This window comes from Rhinichthys klamathensis, unplaced genomic scaffold (assembly GCF_029890125.1).
Source record: "Rhinichthys klamathensis goyatoka isolate OS25496 unplaced genomic scaffold, OSU_Roscu_1.1 h1tg000310l_1, whole genome shotgun sequence".
In the NCBI taxonomy this organism is placed as follows: Eukaryota; Metazoa; Chordata; class Actinopteri; order Cypriniformes; family Leuciscidae; genus Rhinichthys; species Rhinichthys klamathensis.
Genome location: NW_026606828.1, coordinates 1,520,627 through 1,543,650, shown reverse-complemented (window position 1 = coordinate 1,543,650; position 23,024 = coordinate 1,520,627). Strand labels below are relative to the sequence as shown.

The window sequence follows — 23,024 nt, the reverse complement described above, 5'->3', positions numbered from 1 at the left end:
ACAATGAAAATAAAATAACAAATTATGCTATGAAATTAAAGGTGCACTCAGTAATGCTTCACATTTACACAAAAGAAACGAGTAGTGTGATCCTGGATCTTTCCAATGTAATCCCATGTTGACTGCCTTATTGGACAGCAAAAAAGTATTTTTAAGAAATCCAATCATACCAAATGAAGCTACAACATAAAGACAAACCCTTTGATCGGTTTATATCACTACCTTTAATTTAGGCTACATCAGGGACACATGGTCCTTTAACAGGCCGCACACGTTACCTGCAGCGTACATGGTAGTTTACATACATGAAAGAGATCACTGCTGGGACGGTGTGCAGGTGTGACATGATATGTGCTGCCCTCGATGTAGTTTGAGAAGAGTCCGTTGCAAACATAAAACTATATTCAATACACACTAACTGACACCAGTGCATTTTTCAAGTTCGCTGTCTGTGAAAGCAAGACAGGGCTGACGCAGACCGCAGGGTTTGAGCAGGAGGGAAAGGGGCTGTACATCAGCGCAGGACTTCACCACAGGTGCGTTTCACGGATCTCTGCGATCACCTGACTCGCTCTCTGCAAGGCCTATGGGCAGAGGAGAGGATGACAGTTTGAAAACATTTGAAATTTTCTTTTTCTATTTTTTCTTTTTAATGATAAAATACAATACAACATTTTTAAAATCATGTATAATTCAAAGTTTAATTAAATGCTAAGTAATTCAGATTAGCCTCTACAACAATATGAATAGTTATTAATTGAATAATAGCAAAAATAAATTAATAAAATGAAATAAATTACTTTAGAAACGATAAATTAATTAATTCATTTTAATATAAAACCTACTCTGCATTCATAAACATTTTAACATTAATATACAATGAATATATATATATATATAATCAAATACTTCTTAATATATTATTATTACTACTACTAATAACAATTAATATTAATGTAAAGGCTACTCATCATTACTAAAAGATTTACATTAATATACATTACTATTACAAATGATATATTACTTATTACTATTATTATGAAATATGAAATAATAAATTATTAGTACTATTATTAAATTAATAACAATATTATTGTAAATGCTACTCTGCATATCTAAACATTTTACATTAATATTAATTATTGCTAATATATTATAATAATAATTATTAATACATTATGTAATAATATTATTTACTATTTAATAATAATTAATATGAATGTAAAGGCTACTCAGCATTGCTAAACATTTGCATTAATATTCATTATTACTAATATATAATAATAATAATTATTATTATTAATAAATTATGTAATAATATTATTTACTATTTAATAATAATGAATAAATGTGAATGTAAAGGCTACTCGGCATTGCTAAACATTTTGACATGAATATACATTATTATTAATTATATAAATAATAACAATAATAGTTATTATATACAAAAGATTGACGTTACCTTCAGCATATCTGCGGCCTCATTGCGGCGCTGGGCCATGTCCTCTGACTCCGTGAGAAGGTCGTCCAGCAGGGCGGGTTTATACAGCTGTCCCACCAGCTCGCTTTGTAAGCTGTCCTTCACATGGTTCACCAGGAAGTGCATCACAGCCTTTGGTACACTGCAGAGACGGAGAAACAGAGTGAGTATTCTGCTTGAAACATGAAACTAGAAACTCATATTCATGGTTCCTCCATAGTCTCTTGTAGAGGTTAAATGCGGTTTCTACATACCTGTCCTGGATGTTTTTACGGACAATGAGAAAATAAGACTTGATGAGCCTCTCGATGACCTCGCAGTCCCTCTGTTCGCGAGCAGACAGTTTCCGAGCAACTGGCACAGGCTGCGAGAGATCAGAACAAATCAACACTAATTCATTGTGACCGTGTTAGCAAACAGCTCTCAAAGAGACCACAAATACTTACAGGTGTTTATTTACTTTCAGACTGCAAGCTTTTAAGTCATTTCTGTAGCATAATCAAAAGTATGTGTTTTATGGACTCACTACATCAAGCAGGTTCACTGCGTGTCCTCTCTGAGGGCTGGCGGGGACAGAGCTCTGTTGTTTGTGCCTGTCTTCGCCCTGGCTTTCCTCTCCCTTCTTCAACATGCCCCTCCAGGTCCCTGTTCCTCCTTCCTGCTCCCCCTGAGCTCCTCCGGCCATCTAATCCACATAAACAGGAAGAACAAGACAGGATTGAGCACCAACTAGTGTTTTATGCATTCTCCCATGCAGTGCATCGGTGTTTTATGTATTGGTTTTAGGCTTGGAACTGAACAAAAGCTTTGTTCACATATAAAACACCGATTTTGGCTACAAACTGAAAAAATACTGGTGAGGCTCTTAAAAATCACAGCAGAAGTTTGAGAAGGTTCTGATCAGTAAAACCAAAACTGCCGTCAGTTTAGTGGTTGGTGACCATGCAGTCGGGGTTAAAGGTCAGGGGGAGCAGATCGAGTGGGTTGAAAATCAACTCCATGCTTTGCCCCTACACAGGGGGCGCCACACACCTTAGGCCCATCACCCTCAGCAGACGGCTGCTCGGTGGGCGACACTGACTGCCCACCAGGACCTTTTAAGGACTAAAAAAAGACACAGGAAGAGAAGAGACTAGTCAGCTAGAGAGGAAAGCAGCAGATTTGAGTCCGATTCGAATCAAAACTGCAAGAAAAGGCAGCAAGACTTGGTTTATGGAACAAACTAATTTCCAGAGAGGAAAAGGGATAAAAGAACATTGCAAACAGCAGCCCGTTGCATTTTCCAGTGAGAAAACGCAGTTCACTGATCGCTCAAGATTTAACATCATACCTTATCACGAGGCACCGCTGAGGGAACCTCTCTCATTCGGTTACGTCTCTGCTCCTGTTTACGAAGACAACAAATATTAATTTCACACTCAAATATTTTCCAATCATAAATCTAATTTAAATTATCATAAAAATGTCATTAAACCTCAATGTTGTTGTTCATGACCCCACAAGCATCTGCAAAGTCTGGGTGTTTTGTGTTGATGTAAGCCAACTCAATCGCCACAAGATTGTGAACCTGGAGTAGAGCAAACGCAGCTTTAGAGAAGAAATACTTGCACATAAACTGCTGGTCCATAATATGTAAAAGAATAAGAGCATGAGTGAAAACAAACAAACCATCTCATTGGTGACTGGAAGCCTCTTCCTGAGCAGAGAGGTGACCACTTCTACTATGGCATCATGGAGCTTTGGAAACCTAAGCAACTCCTGGCAAAAATGAGAAGATAACAATTAGTATATAGAAGATAATAATTAATAATAATAATAACAATAACCACAGTATAACTAAATAAAACAAATCCCAAACAAATTGAAAAATGCTGATGCTGAAATGCTGATAATAAAACAACAGTATAATTACTACTATTACTACTACTAATAATAATAATACAAAATTTAAAAAACAGTAAAAAAAAATTATTTTGTCAACTGCCACTTTAAATCCTCAAGCTCTTTAGTCGGGTGGATACTGGTTAGAATTAAATGTTTTTTATTTTTCATCAGCTGGAAAAAAAAAAAATGCTCTAAAAGTGATAATGTTCCCCTGTCATTGTATTTATAATTGTGATGTTAACTTATTCTTGGTGTGAACAAGCCTTAAAGTCTGCTTTAAACAGAAGTTCCGATAGTCTTTTCTTCCTATTGTAACATATTTCAAGTGAAACTGCTTTTTGAATGAGAAAAATGTAGGACGGGACTTGATTTTGACTTGATTGGATGGTTGTTTTGCTATTGGTCGATCTCATGTGAGTGACAGGTTGTCCCACCCTCTTGCCAGTAAACAAGTCATCAGAGAAGAGATGTCGCTGCAAGTGGGAGGGGAGGTTATTTTTAATTAAAGATTACGAGGGCACATGACTTTAAAAAATGATGTACACGGATAAATCATTTATCATAAATACTGCAATATTTCATAATAAAACAGGAATTGTCCATTTTGATTTCATGGTGACTTTAACTGATGTGCTGTATAACAACAGTGGAAACTGTCTTTCTTTTTTCCTTTGGGGAGCAAGACATGATGCAACAGGCAAAGATAAGGATGAGTATGAAGGCCAAAAGCTGTCACGTCTCCTATGTCTGCAGTCTACCTGAGTGCTGTAGTTGCTACAGTGCTGAATGATCCTCTGCATCTCCTCATGCACCAGCTCCACACAGCGCAGACTGGGCTCCTCCAGACGCTTCACCTGCCTCTTCACCAGCAGCTCAAACGACACCTCAGGCACGAACAGAGCAGGACGTGGACCCTGAGGAAACGCACAAGAACTCCTTAAACTACAGAAATACCTGAAACTGCTGCAAAATGCGATTTCATATCACCTTTATAGTGACCAAAATAATCAGTTGTCACTATCGTTTGGGTTTTTTTCGATGCTGGTCCCAAATCAATACTTTTAAAACGGTACCGGTGCCTAAACGGTGCCTGAACCAATACTAAAAAAAATTTTTTTAGGGCTGTCAAATAATTAATCACATCCAAAATATTTTTTTCTTTTTACATAATATATGTGGGTCCACTGTGTATAATTATTTTGTATATATATATATAAATACACACACATGCATGTATATTTAAGAAAAAAATATAATTTATATATAAAATATTTATATATAAATCTATATACAGTATATACATGAAAATATTTCTTAAATATATACAAGCATGTGTGTGTATTTATATATATAAAATAATTATACACAAATGCACCCACATATATTATGTAAAAAAAACTTTTATTTTGGATGTGATTAATCACGATTAATCATTTGACAGCCCTATTTTTTTTAAAAGAGCTTCAAAACATTGGTGAATGATATTAAAAAACTGCTTTTTTATTGAAAAAAATAAAATGAAAAATTCTTAAAATTGAATATATTAACATTTTAAAGTATATATAAATATAAGTAGTCTAAATACAAAACAACTAAATTACATCATAAATTAACAATACAACTTAAGCCACCTAACCCAACTACAACAATTTAACACTAAATAACAGTACAGTACTAATAACAGCAAAGTCTGTATTCTTGGTATGCTACAAACCAGCTTTAAATTTCAGCAATCCTTTTCACATTTTTTGCCTTCTCTGGCGAAATACAACACCTCTCCTGACTTATCGCATGTTCTGCACAAGGTGAGCGTTATTTTAGAATGCATCACCTTAAATGCGGTGACGCGAAACCCCTCGTGGAAGAAGAACGCCGTCATGTTTACAACTGTGACAATGAGCTCTTATCAGGATCAACTGAATGCTGGATTTTCAAAAATATGTGAAGTTCGCAGCTCTATTGTTGCAGTAAACTTGCACAACTTTCTTGAATGATTCAACCGACAGCTGAGGTATTTAAGTGACACCGAAATGAGACACCGAAATCTGCGTTTTGATTCGGTCCGGTTCCATATATTTAACACTGTTTGTTAAAATGTGCTGAAAATGCTCAAAAAGTACTGATACACACACTGAAATAATTTTTTATCGAAACCTAACAACGAAATTGGCAGGACTATACAGTTTTTAGTTTAAAGTTAAAATATTATTAAAGACAATAGGTGAACAATAAATACAATAGAACATTTAAATTTTTACATTTAATACAATGCTGTTTTAATGAAAACTAAAAAACGAAACGGTAATACTAACCATCAGACATTTAATCGTGGTTTATTCTCAAACCAGTACCCGTTTCATCCCTAGATATAACTCCACGGTGTTATACAAGAGCTTCTTTATGTCACTCTAATATTTAAATGTCCCTCAGAGGAGTTGTGCTAAAATAGAAATCTGCAGACTCTGAGGAAACTGCAGCACAATGCAGAGCACTGCAGGCGGCAGTCTTTATTTCGTATCCATATTAAAACAAAAGGATGTAGAAGTCTCTACGCAACCTACCGTAGCATTCCTAATAGCTGTAAGGACATCTATAGTTGTAAGTCCTCCAAGAGGATCGACTGACTCCAGTGTCCTACCAAACGTCTCATGGAAAATATAACAAATTCTTGCACCACCACACCTAAAAAAATTAGCACAAACAACTATGGTTAGCACTAGCACTGTGATTAGCTTTATTTCAGTAACTGGCAGATAAGAGGAACTAACAGTTCAGTAGTCTCAATGTATTTGGCCGTCCCTTCAATAGTGTTGCAGTACTCTGTGGCAAACTTTGTGATGAGCTGCAGCAGGGTGGAGCTCTTGTCGTCCACCGGCTCGCCGTAGCTGCCGAGCAGGGATTGATACTGGGCTGCTAGAACATTGATGCGCGTCTTCAGCTCTGGTAAACAGTCCCTAATATGATGCATCAATAACCTGATGGGGGAAAAACAGGATTTTAATACTTTAAAAGCAGATATGCTCAGCAAAAATGAACAAAATGTGATGTTTCAAGCATAAACTCTCACCTATTTAATGTTCTGGCAAGATATTTGGTTCCGTTTCTGTTGGCGAGGGAGGGGTATTTCTTCTGCAGGAAGGCATACTCATCACGGATGGAGTCTGCCACACATTTCTTATTATTGATGTCCAGCTGACTCCTGCATAAAGACATTTACATATATGAAAATTGTTCAAATATGAATGCAAATTTGAATATTCCATATTATAATGTATTTATATATTTATAGTATTTCATTTTAAATAGAATGACAGTCTTACTAATAATCATTTATCTTTTTTTTTTTTTTACCTGTTGACCACTCCGATCAGTCCTAGTTTGACAGGAATGACTCTGCCCATTAGTACATCCATTGCATCAGTACCGGCATCCATCAGATCTAGTTTAGTCACCACAGCCAGTGTTCTGCGACCTGACAGCAGGAGAAAATAAAAATGCTGCGTTTCGAAAAATCTGTATCACACAGCTATGCGGAGAAACATCACATCACACAAAGTGAAAGATACAGATATTGTGAGCAAAAATAATGCCGAGTAAATATGCTGACCATCTGTGTCCACCTCACGGGCCACTTTCAGCGCTTCAGAGGTGGCCATGTCTGTGTTCGCCGCAGTGACAGCTAAAATAATGCAGTTGGGATTACTGATGTATTTTAGGATCAGTTCACGGATCTGCAGCTCGATATCTTTGGGCTGGTCTCCCACTGGGACCTGAACATGAATATATCAGTGTCAGCGTCAAAAAATCATCCACAAACAGAATACTCAAACAGGCCAAGCTGAACTTGAATGAAACACCTTTGTGATGCCAGGCAGATCCACCAGCGTGAGATTGACAACATGTGGTGAGAAGATTTTCAGGTGTATTGGCTCATCACTAATACCCTGTTAAACAATGACACAAGATGTATTTATAAGACCCTCAACATTCTGAATAAGTCAAAAAGCAGAGCTTGATGCCAACAGAAAAAGTCTAACATTAAAGTTCAAAAGTTACAGGTCAGTAAGATTTTTTAAATGATTTTGATAGAAGTCTCTTATGCTCACCAAGGCTGCATTTGTTTGTCAAAAATACAGTAATATTGTGAAATATTAGTACAATTTAAAATCACTGTTTTCTATTTTAATGTATTTTAAAATGCCTGTGATGGCAAAGATGTACTTTCAGCATCATTACTCCCGTCTTCAGTGTCACATGATCCTTCAGAAATCATTATAATATGCTGATTTGCTGCGCAAGAAACATTTCTTGTAATTATCAATGTTGAAAACAGTTAAGCTGCTTAATATTTTTGTGGAAACCGTGACACATTTTTTTTCAGGATTCTCTAATGAATAGAACTTTTAAAAGAAAAGCATTTTTGGAATTAGAAACCTCTTGTAACATTATAAGTGTATTTAACGTGTCCTTGTTGAGAGGAGGAAAGAAGAAGAAAAAAAAAGAAAGAAAAAACTTACTGACCCCATAATGTAAAATGGTAGCATACATATAGGATTAAAAATTACAACATCATCTCATGTAGTTCCTACTTCCTTTAAAGGGGTCATATAATGGTACATGCACTTTTTTAAGTTGATTGTACTGAAATGTGTGTTGGCAGTGCCTGTACACAACCATCATATAATGATAAAAATCCATCCAGTGGTTTTGTTTTAATCTCCTTATATGTTTTCCCCTGCCTCAAATCGAGCCGTTCGACCGTGTGACGTCACACGGTCGAACGCCCCTCCCGCGATTGTTGATTGATAGGCGCGTTTCAACACAGACCCGCCCTCGCTCGTGAGAGCTGTCAATCATAGTCTGCGCGGACCGGCGCGGTCATTGTTGATATGCTGGAGCACTGTCTATGAGCAGAATGGCGTCTAAGCGATTGTGGTGTTCTGTTCTTGGGTGTAATAACGAACACAGCAGTCATTTTAATGTTCCTAAATCCGAACCGCTGAAGACGCAGTGGTTGAGTTTGTTTTCGAAGGGAATATTCCCCACGACCAACGTCAATGCTCTCATGTTTGCGCGAATCATTTCTCACCAGACTGCTTTATAAAGGAGGGTCAGCATAAAGCTGGTTTTGCTAAGCAGCTGCTCCTGAATAAAGAATCGGTACCAGATATTCGTGTTCCTGCTGAACCTCTAGAACAACTGAAGTGAGTGTAACGTTTTATTAAACTTTATATTAATATTTATATCTTTGCAAATCGCTTCACGATGAATGAGTCTAAGGTTTACACTCAGGGTACATTACTGCATGTTTTCTATGTACGACGTTCTCCATATAATTCATAATCCCACGTTTATAATGAACAACACGTTATGGTATTGTGTTACAAACGTGTACGCACAGAACAGAGAGGCGGAGTCAGCAAAGCTCATGATCATTTAAAGTCATATGCACTGAAACGGCGTGCTGAAAACAGAGCTGTTTTTGACCAGGTAAAATAAGTGTTTTCTTACAATACTAATGAGAATTTTTAATTAAAGTATATTACAAACTTTTAATTTAGACCCTAAAGAATCATATTAGCTTGTACAAAAATGGCATTATATGACCCCTTTAAGGACTCTTCCATACCTTGTTATTGCCAGAAATTCTTTCCGTTTCATTTTCGATTTCTTGCCTGATTTCATCAAAATCTGTGTAGACCTAAAAGGCAGAGACACAATATAAACAATCATGACATCTCACTTCACAGAGACTTAAATCAAACTTCTATAACATTAAAGAGAACAAGAAACACACCAGGGAATGACATTAATGTAACATGAGGTGAATACAAAGCATGCGTCTGACACAAGACCACACTGCAGTTTCTCTCCTGTGATCATTTGGACCAACACGCTCTTGATGTTCATAAATTAAAGGACTTGTTCTTCAACTGTCAAACAAACTCTCTGCACTGTTGTTTGTAGCACATAAAGGTGTCTGACGGCCAGAATGCCTGAATAAACCAACATTGTTCAGCGTCTCTTTGATGTAACAACTTTTCCACTTGGAGTTGGACTTACTCAAATGTGAGGTGTTAGATAATGTGTCTTAAGAAATTGGGTCTTATTCACTAACTGTGCATATGCACAAATTTGTGTGTAATTATCCAAGTATGAACGCTTTCATGATTAAAGTGACCACCATATTATATTTTTTTGGATATTACTTTCATGCAGTGTGTAATATAGCTTTTTGTGAATGTAAAAAGTCTGCAAAGTTTCAAAGATCAAAGTGCACATCGAACGGAGTTATTGTCTCAAGAGAAATAACGGATTCTGAACTGCCTGAAACGAGTCGTCAGTAATTCCAGTCTTACTTCCTGCACAAACCTACATAGGTTTGTAACAAATTCGCATAATGCCATTCCTTTTCATTGGCTTCCAATGAACAATTTCTACTTTGACTCGCCCTCAAACACTGTAGTTGTAGCAGAGGCTTGGATGAGTTTGGTTCGAGTTGTGGACATGTTGAGGAGACGTTGTTTTCTGCACTGCGAAAGCAAATCTACTTTGCATGCACTTCCAAAGGATGAGGACTGGAATTGATACAGTAAAACTGACTCCATTGTTACTTTTCATACAAGTGCTACAGTATGTATAGCCGTTTTGTTTCTGACGCACGCTGTAAGCGGTAGACCAATCACAACAGACTGGGCCATCTGACCAATCAGAGCAGAGTAGGGTCTCATAAAGGAGGGGTTTAGAGAGACTGAATCCTTTGTCAAACTGTTTCAGACACTGTGAGAAAAGAAGTGAAGCTGCTATGTATATTATGAGAAAATGTAACAAAAAATTGACCTTGGATGTATGTGAGACTATTGTAGGAGACCTTCAAAACAAAATTAGGAGTAAGCATATAGGGGCACAAATTTATTCTAAAATGACAAAAAATATTGCTGAAACCTGAAACCACCTGTGCACAAAAATCACAGTCTTGGTGATTTTATAAACATGTTAAGATGAAATTTTATACATGTGTATTTAATCTTAAATATGCATGTACAACTGGCAAATAATAGCATAAGAAAGAGAAGTTCATGGGAAGTTCTCCTGTTACTAATCCAAGCAAAATTTAGTCAATGAGAACTATTATTATTATTAAATGGTTCATAATGGACTCCTAAAAAGGTTAAAAGGGTCACACACATTTGACCTTAGCTGCTGCTGATTGTGAATTCTTTGTCCAAACATCTATTGTGCTGCTTTCCATACCTTGTTTTTGGTGTGTAGAAATTTCCCCCACTCTTCTCCATCCACTCCTGTGGGAAAAATGTTGATGACACAATGTAAACTTTCACTTTCTTCAAAGAGTTTACTCAGCCAAGTAGAATATGCTTTTGTTCCACATCAATATATCATTTAAATTTTTTTTAAAGCACCATGACAGCAAATTAAACAAAAACTGCTACAAAACAAAGGCAAGGTGCAGTGCATTGTGGGTAGCACAGCCTACCTAGCTCAAACTAAAACTCTATTCTATTAAAGAATTTGACTCTTCACAACAAAGTGATGTTTAAAATAAATAGTAGTTGATGACTGTTAGTTTTTAGTGAGTAAATGGACGTTTTGCAGTGTGATATGGTTTATATACCTTTTTCACTGTTTGCAGTGTGTGTGTGTGTGTGTGTGTGTGTGTGTGTTCACGACTCACTTCTCCTAATGTGTGTGCACTAACATGGATGGGTTAAATGCAGAGGACAAATTCACGTCATATCACTATCACTGTCACTGAGACCCAAATCATTCATACTCACCACTTCAATCTGAAACCGAAACTAGATTGTACCTCAGTCTGGGTTTGTTTAGGCCAGTTGTTTTCAAACCTGTCCTGAAGCACTCCACCCAGCACTGCCCATTTTGCATGTCTCCCTTATGCCTTCTACAAACTGTGCAACTTCGGCAATCCGTTAAGATCATTACAAACCAATGGATTTAATAAACATGGGTACAACATGTATGTAGAAATGACACCTTTCGAGTTGTAGGCTACGCCGCAAGTTATGCTGCATTCCAGACGAGGTTGGACATGGGAATATGCCACATTAAATGTCCCACTTCAGACCTCAGCGAGTTCCAGGCAATTAGACGTCACATTCACATGTTGACCACATGATGTTGCCCCGACACAACAAGAGCATAATGTGTTTTTGTGTCAATTATAGCAAAAACAGAGTAAAAACAACATAAATTAGCTTTGAAAACAGCTGATGAAAAGCAAAAACTAAGGTATTATTACCTAAACTTAGTGTCTAATGTTAATGTTTTTACGTTTATGCTCATTGGAAGCAGGACTTGATAACATCTTGGAAGTGACGTCAAATTACATGTTTTGCTGAGGTTGGGGTTGATCGATGATGTACACCGAGTTCACAGGTCGAATGTCTGTCTTTGATTAGCATTCCAGACGTTATTTCCAAGAACGAGGTGGGAAAAATCCAAATTCTGAGCTGTCTGAAATGCAGTGTTAGTGTAGAAGAATAAATCGTCATCAGAATGCACAAATGGTAAACAAAAAGAGCAAGATGGAACTGCACTTTGGAAATTGTTTTTTATGTGTGGTAAAAAAAAAAAGAGGATGAAGCGAAAGAGGAGAATATGGACCCCATACATTTTCATGGCTAGGGAAAAGAAGCCAACTTGGCATGCCAATTTTGCAAATGGAGCTTGAGGTAAGTAGTTTTAAGTTTTAGCGCCATGTCGCGATGATCAATACGCCATTTCATGTTGCATTTTTATTGGCTAGTCAGTAGACTTAGGTCGTAGCAGCAAACTAAATTTCTGACACTGTCAGAAGACCCTGACAACGGCCGTCGCAAAACCTTTGGTCGCAAGACCCTGACAACGGCCGTCTTTGAACCTCTCTCACTGTACGACGTAAGACCACCGTTCAGGACCCACGACCACAAAAATTACCACGATTGTGAAGGGTTGGTCAAAATCCCTTGCCTCTTCAAATACATATATAATCATATATCATTTTGAATGGTTATATACTTCCTTAATAAAAATCAATAATCAAATATATTCATTATCACATAATAATTTTTATATTCTTGTGCTTGTGAAATTATATTTTCTTAAATGCATGGATGTAAGTAACCAGTTTCTTTTAGGTGCATTCCAATCTTACTTTGAGATTGCACGTAGTACACGCAGGACACGAAGGCCACGTAACCCACAAGGCCGTTTGTCTCTTTCTCTGGGATCAGTAGAAAGGTTAGAGGGTCCTAAAGGCAGCGTGGGCACATATGATCCTTCGCTGGACATATGGTCAAGCTATATTGAGCGTTACTATCAAACTTTAATTGTTGTATTAAAATGTATTCTTTCCAGTATATTTCCTTCCTTGGGAGTAAATGCCAGTGATCTGTTTTTCTCCCAAACGAGTGAATGTTTTAGCATTATGTTTTGGTATACTTAACTGATAATAAGGAGCTCAGACTCTCTTCAGCCTTGATGGGAGCTGTTATTTGCTAGTGTCTGTTATTTGTGTGTGTATGCGTATGACATTCTATGTAGGTTCTGGACGGTCGGACCAGACACCCCGGCGCCCTTCTCTAACCTGCGAGGCCACCACAGACCTAAATCTAATGAGTGGACGACAACTATCTTTACTAATGGCGATAGGCACCCCTATCTCCTCACATGTGTTAAATTGTTTAGGCTTTCATGTTTCTTAGCCAATGAGAATCATTCAACCTGTAAGCAATGACGTAGCTTAGACCTTGGAAATGGTATAACTGCTGTGATCTTTGTAACTGTAAGCGGGGCGGCCTACGAACTCCTGTGGGAGTCTTGAAGCTGACTTCTGCTGATGAAAATGCAAACTATCTTCAGTAAAACTTTTCTTTAATTTTTTATAAGTCTGACTCCGGGTCTTCATTCTTCATTTCTGGTTCTGGGTCTTTAACTGTATACCCCTTACAGTTATGGTGGAGGATGCGCTGGCAATTATTCTCGGTGACACCCCTGGCAAATCAACAAACAAGGTAGTAAGCTTTTGTTAATTGTTAGGGCTGTCTGACTGGAAGAGATTTTGAAGGAGAGCGGGAGAGCTTCACTCCGATGAGGCGAGTGAAGCTTCACTCCGATGAGGCGAGTGAAGGAGTAAGTTAATTATACTGCTGACAGTATAAGAAGTCGCTGAGAGCGTCGTTAAGGGTAACGGCAGCAGACAGCGCAAGCGAAGCGTGCTCTGTGGGGGCCCCGCTGGGCATTACTGGTGTAGCACCACCCCAGCAGAGCACGTCCCTGGGCTAGAGGTCCAGTGGCACCGTAAACCTGCTCAATCTCTTCCATCTCAGATAGGGGATCCCCGAACTTAGTGAAGTGAATCAGGCAGTTAGGGATACTAACAATAATAGGGTTGTTTGCCAGGGATGCATCAGGAACAATTCCGAGAGAAAATTAAAAAAAGTTGTGACCCAAATTGGCATGGACCAGTATATGTAACTGTGATTTTGGAGTATACTTTGCAGTTTCATCACGCAGAAGCCAAGCTGTGTTGTTCAAAGATCGCCGCCTCCATTTCTGCAATAACTTCAGGTGAGTATGAACCATGATTAAGATATGGCAGAAAAATATAATAACTTAATCAGTAACCTGAAGAGTCCTGAAACAAATAGTGAGACAGGAAAAGCAAACGCTGTAAGCAGCTGTGCTCTAAAGCCCTCATTTTAAATAAATTTGCAGAAATGATTAAGTAAATGGTAGTCAGGATTTTGATTCTGATTGGAAATTTAAACAACTTGACTGGCTACAAACAAACAAAGAAACAGAAAAATTAAAATGTTTAGCCTCGTATTGCTTACGATGATTACAAGAAGCAAGTGAAAGAAATTCTGGGTCAGGGATAATTTCCCTGGACAAGCGACTAAAGTTAAACAGACACTTTGTGAAAACAACTTAGAATATTTTGCAGCTTATGAAAATTAATGTTCTGCCAATAATAATGATGAAGATTATGATTGGGCTATTATGATTAAATCCGCCACTGGTGGACTGTAAAAGAATACAGAGAACTGCTTAATCAGTGGCTCTGTTTACATTCCTGAATGGGACACACACTGCTTCAAGGGCGTGCTTGTTGGAGCCGTTGAGGCTGACACATGAACCCTTTTGAAGAAAAGATCTATAATACTAATTTTTATAAGTGAATTGATGAATACAGGTTGATGTAAAATTAATGACTCCAACAAATGTGAGTTGCAAAATATATCAAAGTAACTAAAAGGATGATTGTGTTGTAATTCAACATTTTAAAAAGGTTTTAGATGATATAGAGAGACTAATCTCACAGATGATTTACAATAACTGCAAAAGTATCACAAGCAGAGAGTGCTTGCCTCGTCAAACTTAGTGTGAATCCTAATTGGAGATTGATAAACTCCAAGAGAAAACTTAAGTCAAATATTAAACTATGGTAATTGAGAACTTGACAACTAAAATAGGGATTGAGAAATGTGAAATGTTATTGAGAACTAGAATAATTACCATTATGTAAGAACAAATAAGCAGAAGCCGTACTGGATTAACAGTTGCTAAATGCTGATTAAACAAACAGCTTGAAAAGTTGACCATGAAAGAACTAGAAGCTGATGTTTTGCTTTCAAAAGATAAGTTTGTTATTGGCTGTAATGAAACAGTTTGCTTATCTGAATCTGATGTGTGCTGTGGCTGAAACTGCCAGTGCAACAGACTCAATCTGAGTGGAAATTTGAAATGCCTAAATTTCCTGATGTGTGGGCAAAAGACAAATATAAATAATATGTTTATTCGAAACCGTATGTAATATCTGGCAAAGATGCCTTAAGCTGGGATAGAGTTAAAAGATGGTAGATAAAGTTAGACGTTCAGAGTGCAGTGTACCAGTCCCTCTCTCATTCAATGTCTCTCTCTCAGTCAATGTCAGCTAAAAACTGTTACCTGAGTCGGTGTCATAAGTGATAATAAGCTATTTGTAGTGACATCTTTGATTAGGTTAGGACCAGTAACTTCTTTGTCTGATCTTAGTCCCCACCATGAAACGGGGGAGGGGCCGACGGAAATGTACACTGAATGTACGGTTGTGATCTAAATTCACTGAGTATAATCCAAGTAGCTAGGTTTCTGCTTTTAAGATGGTTAATGGATTTAAGTGATTAAATACTGTTGTTATTAATCTGTCTCCCTATGTGAACACTATTAGGCAATCGGAATGGCTCTGGATGACTCTTGAACGTGCCTTTCCTAAGCTCCAGAAAACAGCTGAGTTCTGTTGAAGAGAACTGATTGTGTGATTGGAAAGAGCGGTCACCAGTGGGCACGAGTGGCTACTCAATGACGGGTAAGACCTTCTATTGGCCTGACAGGGGGCAACCCAAGCCAGAGTGGATCACGTAAAGTCATTGGGCATCTCCTGAATGGAGGTGTGTTATGTGAGACAGGTATGAGGGTTGAGCAGGAGCTGTGAGGCCAGCAGCGTCCTTATGGCGTTAAGGGGAGATGACGCGGTGACGAGTCACGGCATGTCTCCCCAATAAAGCAAAGCTCCTCGATATATACCACTCGCCAGAAGAAACCGCATTAGTTGTATGGCTTGTTTTTTATTGTGACAAGCGTCTGCAAATATGCCAGGGGAAAACACCCTGATGGAGATTATAGATAAAGGGCGAACAGGAGTGGGCTTTCAAGAGCCAGCTGAGGCCATGAAGTGATTCCCATTAGTTGTTGTGGAGACAGTAATACATTTTTTTTATGTACTGGTTGCCTTATGGGCAAGGAAAATCATAGTGTTGATTTTGAACTAATATGTTATAACATAGTTTTAACTCTTGAAGGTCGTTAGACATGGTGGTGGCTAAAGATGAAGACAGCTTTTGATTTAAGGAAAGTCTGGATGACGAAGGTGAATGGTCAAAGGTTATTGTAATGAATACAAATTTTGACTAAGTTACAGCCTTAGGAGGCTGGTGAAAAAAATTATTTATTTATAGTGAGAGAGACTGCTTGAGCGGAGGAAGGGATGGTAACTGTGTCTGTCTTTCTGTTATCGGCCTGCTAGAGCAAGCTGAAGCAAAATAATGATAATGAAACAAAACAACCCAGCTGACCTTGTTAAATTCTAATGAATAATGAACAAGACATGCTTTGAAACTGGTTGGGAGACCATGTAAAATTAGGTAGAAGCTACCGGAAAATGGGAAGTTTAAAATCTTATTTAAAATTTAAATCTTTTAGCAATAATATAAAGAAAAATGAATATTGAAAATGAGCAGTTAACATATGTGTGTCTAATATGAGTGCGTGTGATGGTGACAGCACTTTATGTCTTGTATGTATTAGTTTGGGGTACTATTATTTCCTGATTTTGAGGATATTGTGACATTAACCTCTGGAATTAGTGTTTTATCATTACAGATGGGTTAAGTGAAATGACCAACTTTAAAAAAGTTGATAATTCTAAGACAATCTGATGAAAAGACAATGCAGAACATGGGACGAGCTTTAATTGGAGTGGTTTTCCAGCTCTGTCTGCTATTGGTAATTATGAATGCTTTTGTCATTTATGATATTGAACTGAATTACTCTCTGGATTAGTATTTTATATAAATTGGAATTGTAAAGAAGATTGCCGTCCATTATGGGGTAAAACTCTTGTCTAAATTCAACTGAGGGTCTAAATTTAAATAGACAACTAGGTGGGATCATAAGGTTAAACGTAGGAAAAAAAATATATATATATATAGACTTGACGGCAGAGAGACAAAGTGGCACATTGGCTAAGTCACTATCCAAATTATCCAGAGTGAGCTCCCTCATTTTATTGAAAGGCCGGAGGGCGAATAAAGGAGGAGTGAATATAACTTCTAAAAAGAAAAGGTTTTATTTCTCAATCCATTAAATGTATGTATGACATTAGATGTCTAAGAAAACTACAATTTAATAAAGGTAAAAAGAGAAAGCAGCTATATGGCTGTGGGCTGGGATCTGAGTAACATAATATTTTGGTTTCTGTAAAACTGTAAAGATAAGTGGAACTGAGACAAATACTGTGAGAAGTAGTTATAATGAAAAATAAAGTTGAAGTTAATGATAAGAAAACAAGAGTATTGAAGAATTAATAAAATACCATGATTCCCCTAACGAGGGAACTTTAAGTGTCACTAGGCTGACAGTGGTGAGAGACTCGGATGCAGAAGGAACTGGTATTTAGGGCAAGATGGAAGAAATATAGTAGAAGAAAATGTATGTAATGAAAATACAATTTCTGATAGGATTTATGGAAGTCAAATTAAGTTTAAATGGTATGAAAAAGGTTAGGGTTAGACATTGTATGATTGACAGGGATTCAAGTGATATAAGGATAAGGAATGAACAAAAGCTTTATTAAGCAAAATGGGGAACGATTCTATATTTTAGTGGTAAAATAATGACTGAAATGATGATGTGAATTTGTTTTATTTTATTTCTATTTTTGAAACAAACAAAAAAGGGTATAAGATGTTATACAATTAAAATGGTACATGCTATGTGACCGTAAACTGAAGGATGATTTCAGTAAAGACTTAAAGTGCTTACATCGATTATTATGGGCCTTAATTATTAATATTCTATTGTTTGTTGTTTATTTTTAGTTAGACAACCATTGTGTTTTAAACCTAAAGGGTCTATAAAAGGGGTAGTGAAAATAATGGATTAACCATCCAACTTTGTTTATAATAAAAGGATTTTATTTTTAGGATCTGAGTAGTGACTGTGGATCTAGCCCATGCTAGGAATACAGCAATAGTGCTTGCTTATTTAGCCTGGCTTCCAGAGAACAAATATGTACTTGTTTCGTAATCAGTTATGTGTTTTATAAAAATTTTAACCTGACTGATAAACTGAGGAAGAATGACATTGATGTCCTGTTGTGAGTGGAAGGTGGGAGAGCCTCTTAATGGGGACTGGAATTTTTAGTATCCAGCATGTCCATGACGAGGTGAAGAGACAAGTGTGACCCGTCAGGGGAGCATGCGTCACCACTCCTCCCTTCCGTAGTGACCTCACTGGTTAGACCAGACGTGGCGGTATTGGACCCCACATTGGTCTAAAATGGGGGACTGAAGGGTTGGTCAAAATCCCTTGCCTCTTCAAATACATATATAATCATATATCATTTTGAATGGTTATATACTTCCTTAATAAAAATCAATAATCAAATATATTCATTATCACATAATAATTTTTATATTCTTGTGCTTGTGAAATTATATTTTCTTAAATGCATGGATGTAAGTAACCAGTTTCTTTTAGGTGCATTCCAATCTTACTTTGAGATTGCACGTAGTACACGCAGGACACGAAGGCCACGTAACCCACAAGGCCGTTTGTCTCTTTCTCTGGGATCAGTAGAAAGGTTAGAGGGTCCTAAAGGCAGCGTGGGCACATATGATCCTTCGCTGGACATATGGTCAAGCTATATTGAGCGTTACTATCAAACTTTAATTGTTGTATTAAAATGTATTCTTTCCAGTATATTTCCTTCCTTGGGAGTAAATGCCAGTGATCTGTTTTTCTCCCAAACGAGTGAATGTTTTAGCATTATGTTTTGGTATACTTAACTGATAATAAGGAGCTCAGACTCTCTTCAGCCTTGATGGGAGCTGTTATTTGCTAGTGTCTGTTATTTGTGTGTGTGTGCGTATGACATTCTATGTAGGTTCTGGACGGTCGGACCAGACACCCCGGCGCCCTTCTCTAACCTGCGAGGCCACCACAGACCTAAATCTAATGAGTGGACGACAACTATCTTTACTAATGGCGATAGGCACCCCTATCTCCTCACATGTGTTAAATTGTTTAGGCTTTCATGTTTCTTAGCCAATGAGAATCATTCAACCTGTAAGCAATGACGTAGCTTAGACCTTGGAAATGGTATAACTGCTGTGATCTTTGTAACTGTAAGCGGGGCGGCCTACGAACTCCTGTGGGAGTCTTGAAGCTGACTTCTGCTGATGAAAATGCAAACTATCTTCAGTAAAACTTTTCTTTAATTTTTTATAAGTCTGACTCCGGGTCTTCATTCTTCATTTCTGGTTCTGGGTCTTTAACTGTATACCCCTTACAATTGGTCATCTTTCGTCCGGGACAGCCCAAAATCATACAATGTGTCATTACCTGACACACCCACTTCAGGTCTTCCAGTCTCGACTAATTAGCAGACGAGTTGAATCAGGTGTATTAGAAGAGGGAGTGCTCCATGACAGGTTTGAAAACCACTGGTTTAAGCTAAGCCATTGCACTAGCAGTTTAACTAAAGCTTATAATCAAATAATGGAAGCAGGATGAGAAAAAACACAAAGCTGCTCAACACAAGCAAAAGGGTAAGAAACAAGGAAAAGGAGACCTTTGTAAAGGCGCTCATTTTTCCAGGCATTGGGCTCTGCGTTTAAAGAGAGATGACAGAGTGTTAGCCTGCAGCAGTGCAGTCTTTATAGGACTCTAGTGTAGCCTAATCCACACAAATGCAGAGGTGCCCATGCTAAAAGCTTCATCTGAAATAAATAGCAGGTTCTGGATTCTATGTGTATTGATAGTTCACACAGTTTATTTAAAGAAACAGCACACATGGATAAACTGGCTTGGGTCACTATGGTTTCCATTCTCTTTTAACTTAATTTGGCAGATGACGACCTAACAAGTACCTGACACAACTCCACCGCCATTGATTGAGCAACCGAATCAGAAACAAAGTAGCACCTAAATCCCACAAACAAACACTGGAGGTCATTAATTAATGCTTTAGGGGGGGAGAGAAGTACATACCATTCTCTTCGCTGGACTTTCTTCTGTCCTCCGGGTCTACGTTCACCAGCTGGAGGATGAGAGGCCTGCGGGTGACGATGCCCGTCCCGCGGGGCAGAAGGTCTCTGCCAACCAAACTCTCCAGCACAGAGCTTTTCCCACTGCTCTGGAAATCAGATGCACCACACAAAATACAAATAAATCCGGACTGTCAATTACTGAACATTTACTTCTTAAAAACATGTTTAGAACCGTAACTAAAAGTTCACTTGCGGATCAAACTTGTACCTAAACAGCTTAACCTTATAGAGCTTATGTAGCTCCGCCCCTTTTCAGAACAGCACTCCTTGTCTTCCGATTTGTATTTCCACAGCATGAAGGTAAGATTTTAAGGATTTATGAATGAACTGCTCATTTTTAAATCTTCCCGGTCTACTGACATTTGACATTGGCTTTACAATGCTCATGATAACTCTCATTAACTCTACAATAAGTAGGCTAAATCCACTTCACCACCTAAATTACCGTAATTTCGATAGCGACGCCACAGAAATATACAGAGCTACCGCAAAAACGGAAGTTCAAAGTCAAAATTGTAAAGATGGCTGCTCTGGCGCATAATGTCTATAAAGGCTACTGTATCATACATGAATTTCTAAGGCCTCTAAATTATCAACATGATCAAAAAACTTTGCTGAAAAACCCATTGCACACAATCTACTACATATCTTCTGTCGTCTGATTAATAGTTTATACTTTTCAGCAAGTAAAAGGCTTTTTAGTATCATTCTAAAAAAGTCCACCTTCAACTCTTTCCTGATTTTTATTAAAGTAAACATAAGAATAACTTTTATATTGCTAGAAATATTTCAAAATGTTCAACGCTGTATTGAATTGCATTATGTTTTGCCCCATAATAAAAACTACAGAGCTTTGATAATAAAACTAAGCATTTAAATATCTTAATACTAATATATTATTGGGAAATATAGAGTGACAAATGATATTTAGTATCTTATCTTTAGTATAAGTATCTTATAAAGCTATCAGAATTTCATCCTACTTTTTTTGCCATCTACACCAAACTGCATATTTGTGCTCAGTTTGGCCCTCTGAATAAAAGTGTGAACTCTATATTCCGAACATATTATACTATATGAGCCATACAAGTCTGATGCATGACATAAAACACATACTTTGTCTAAATGTTCAATAAAATGTTCCATTTAAAAAAATCATTGGGATCCAAAATTTTCTTTCCTTAGATGGCCCGCCAAACCAGTTGAAGAATGAGTTGTAAAGGTGTAATCGAGTTGAAAAAGTTGAGTTTGGATAAACTTGTCCACACAAATACACTATTGTTAAAATCAGAGGGAAATGATAGGTTGGTAGCCTGTGTGGTAACCTTTCCAGACTTTTATTTCATATGTTAGGCTTTACAGGGATAACAACACTTTCTTGGGCACCCAGACAGCCATATCCTCTTAAGCGGTCAGTGAAAGTCTCTGCTTTAAGACTCTTTAAACTTATTATACCTGAAGTGTGTGAGGCAGATGGTAGGAAACTCTTCTACTTGATAAGTCAGTCTCTGGTTTACTTACATTAAAGCTCTATATTACTATAACACTATTTATCAAGTATGCAGTATTTTCCACAATGAAATGATGCAGATATCTAGTGTAACGTCAAAGGATACGATCCATAATCATTTTCACCTTAGTACCAATCTGCCCATTTTGTCCTTGATACACAGTGAGTCTTGTCTTGCAGCTGCTCAGTCCAAACATGCAGCCTGAACTGTCAAGTTCAGACCGATCATGGCGCATCACATCATGTGTTAGCTGGTGTACTGAGACCAGCACAGCTCTATAATTTACTTTATGATATTGCTCATGCTGTTAAAACGAACACATTCCTAACAGTAGAAATGTCCACATAATATACTTGAGGTCAACTATTCAAATATGAATAGGAAACAAGCGAGTGCATACGTTAGCACGCTAGTTAGCTGGATAGCGCAGATAACATTATTTGAAAGCTAGTTAAAGATTTAAATTTTATCGTCTTAATTGTCAGGATATTGAAAACGACATTCATTTATTTGTCGTTGATCTTTCCATATATAAACAATGTCGCAGGAAAAAAAAACGTAACGTTAGCTAATAATAGGTTGTGTTCCAAAATAAGTGGACCACATAGACAGGGGGTTCATAGGCGCCCTCGAACTTTCGATTCCATTCCGAAATGCAGTCTAGGTGGGTAACTCACTAGGGTTTGAAACACCGCCATAAACCTGTATCAGTCTGAATGGAAACAGCAACTACAAAATTACCTGCGTTCCCACCACTGCAATCTGAGGCAGCTGGATAATATCCGCCCCGACTGTGTTAAAAACATCCTGGAGTTTGTTAATGACAGGAATAAGAGCCTCCATCGCGTTGACGATCTCTTCCACTGTCAAAACGAGTTGCTAAAGAGCCTACCGCGGCTAAACACGGCACAAAGTCATCCAATGTCCCTCACTGTGACACCATGAACAAACCCGGCCGCGGAAAAACTGCGCACTGATGGTGCATTGTGGGACTTGTAGTTTTAGGCGGCACAACAGCTGTTGACCCACTTTTGAATTTTCTGGAAATAAACTACATTACCAAGCATTGTTCTGAGTCGATGCGCCAAGGCAACCGTAACTATGGGGTGCAACAAAATATTTTGGAGCATAGAGGAAAACATGTTTTGGGTAAGGTAGCACAAGTACCAATATTACATTAATTATAACACATGTAGCCACGTGGTGTTATTAATATGGTTATCTGACAGCAATAATACATCTATTTTTTAATAGGCTATA

General features: G+C 37.6%; 1 protein-coding gene across 4 annotated transcripts; it reads right to left on the bottom strand.

Moving 5' to 3' along the window:
- Positions 1–200: 200 nt before the first annotated feature.
- Positions 201–22,730, bottom strand: dnm1l (dynamin 1-like). Of its 4 annotated transcripts, XM_056270940.1 has the most exons (20): positions 22,506–22,730; positions 20,195–20,339; positions 19,776–19,811; positions 10,619–10,665; positions 8,994–9,065; positions 7,222–7,308; positions 6,972–7,134; positions 6,716–6,836; positions 6,432–6,563; positions 6,133–6,339; positions 5,926–6,046; positions 4,123–4,278; positions 3,149–3,238; positions 2,955–3,047; positions 2,811–2,864; positions 2,513–2,584; positions 2,007–2,165; positions 1,735–1,844; positions 1,463–1,622; positions 201–584 (listed from the first exon to the last, which is right to left on the bottom strand). In XM_056270940.1, the coding sequence occupies exons 1-20, from the start codon at positions 22,605–22,607 to the stop codon at positions 528–530; spliced, it is 2,184 nt and encodes a 727-aa protein (XP_056126915.1). In that variant the 5' UTR covers positions 22,608–22,730; the 3' UTR covers positions 201–527. The 4 variants fall into 4 exon arrangements, with proteins under 4 accessions (XP_056126915.1, XP_056126917.1, XP_056126916.1 ...); XM_056270942.1 differs by lacking the exon at positions 2,513–2,584; XM_056270941.1 differs by lacking the exon at positions 19,776–19,811.
- Positions 22,731–23,024: the final 294 nt, after the last annotated feature.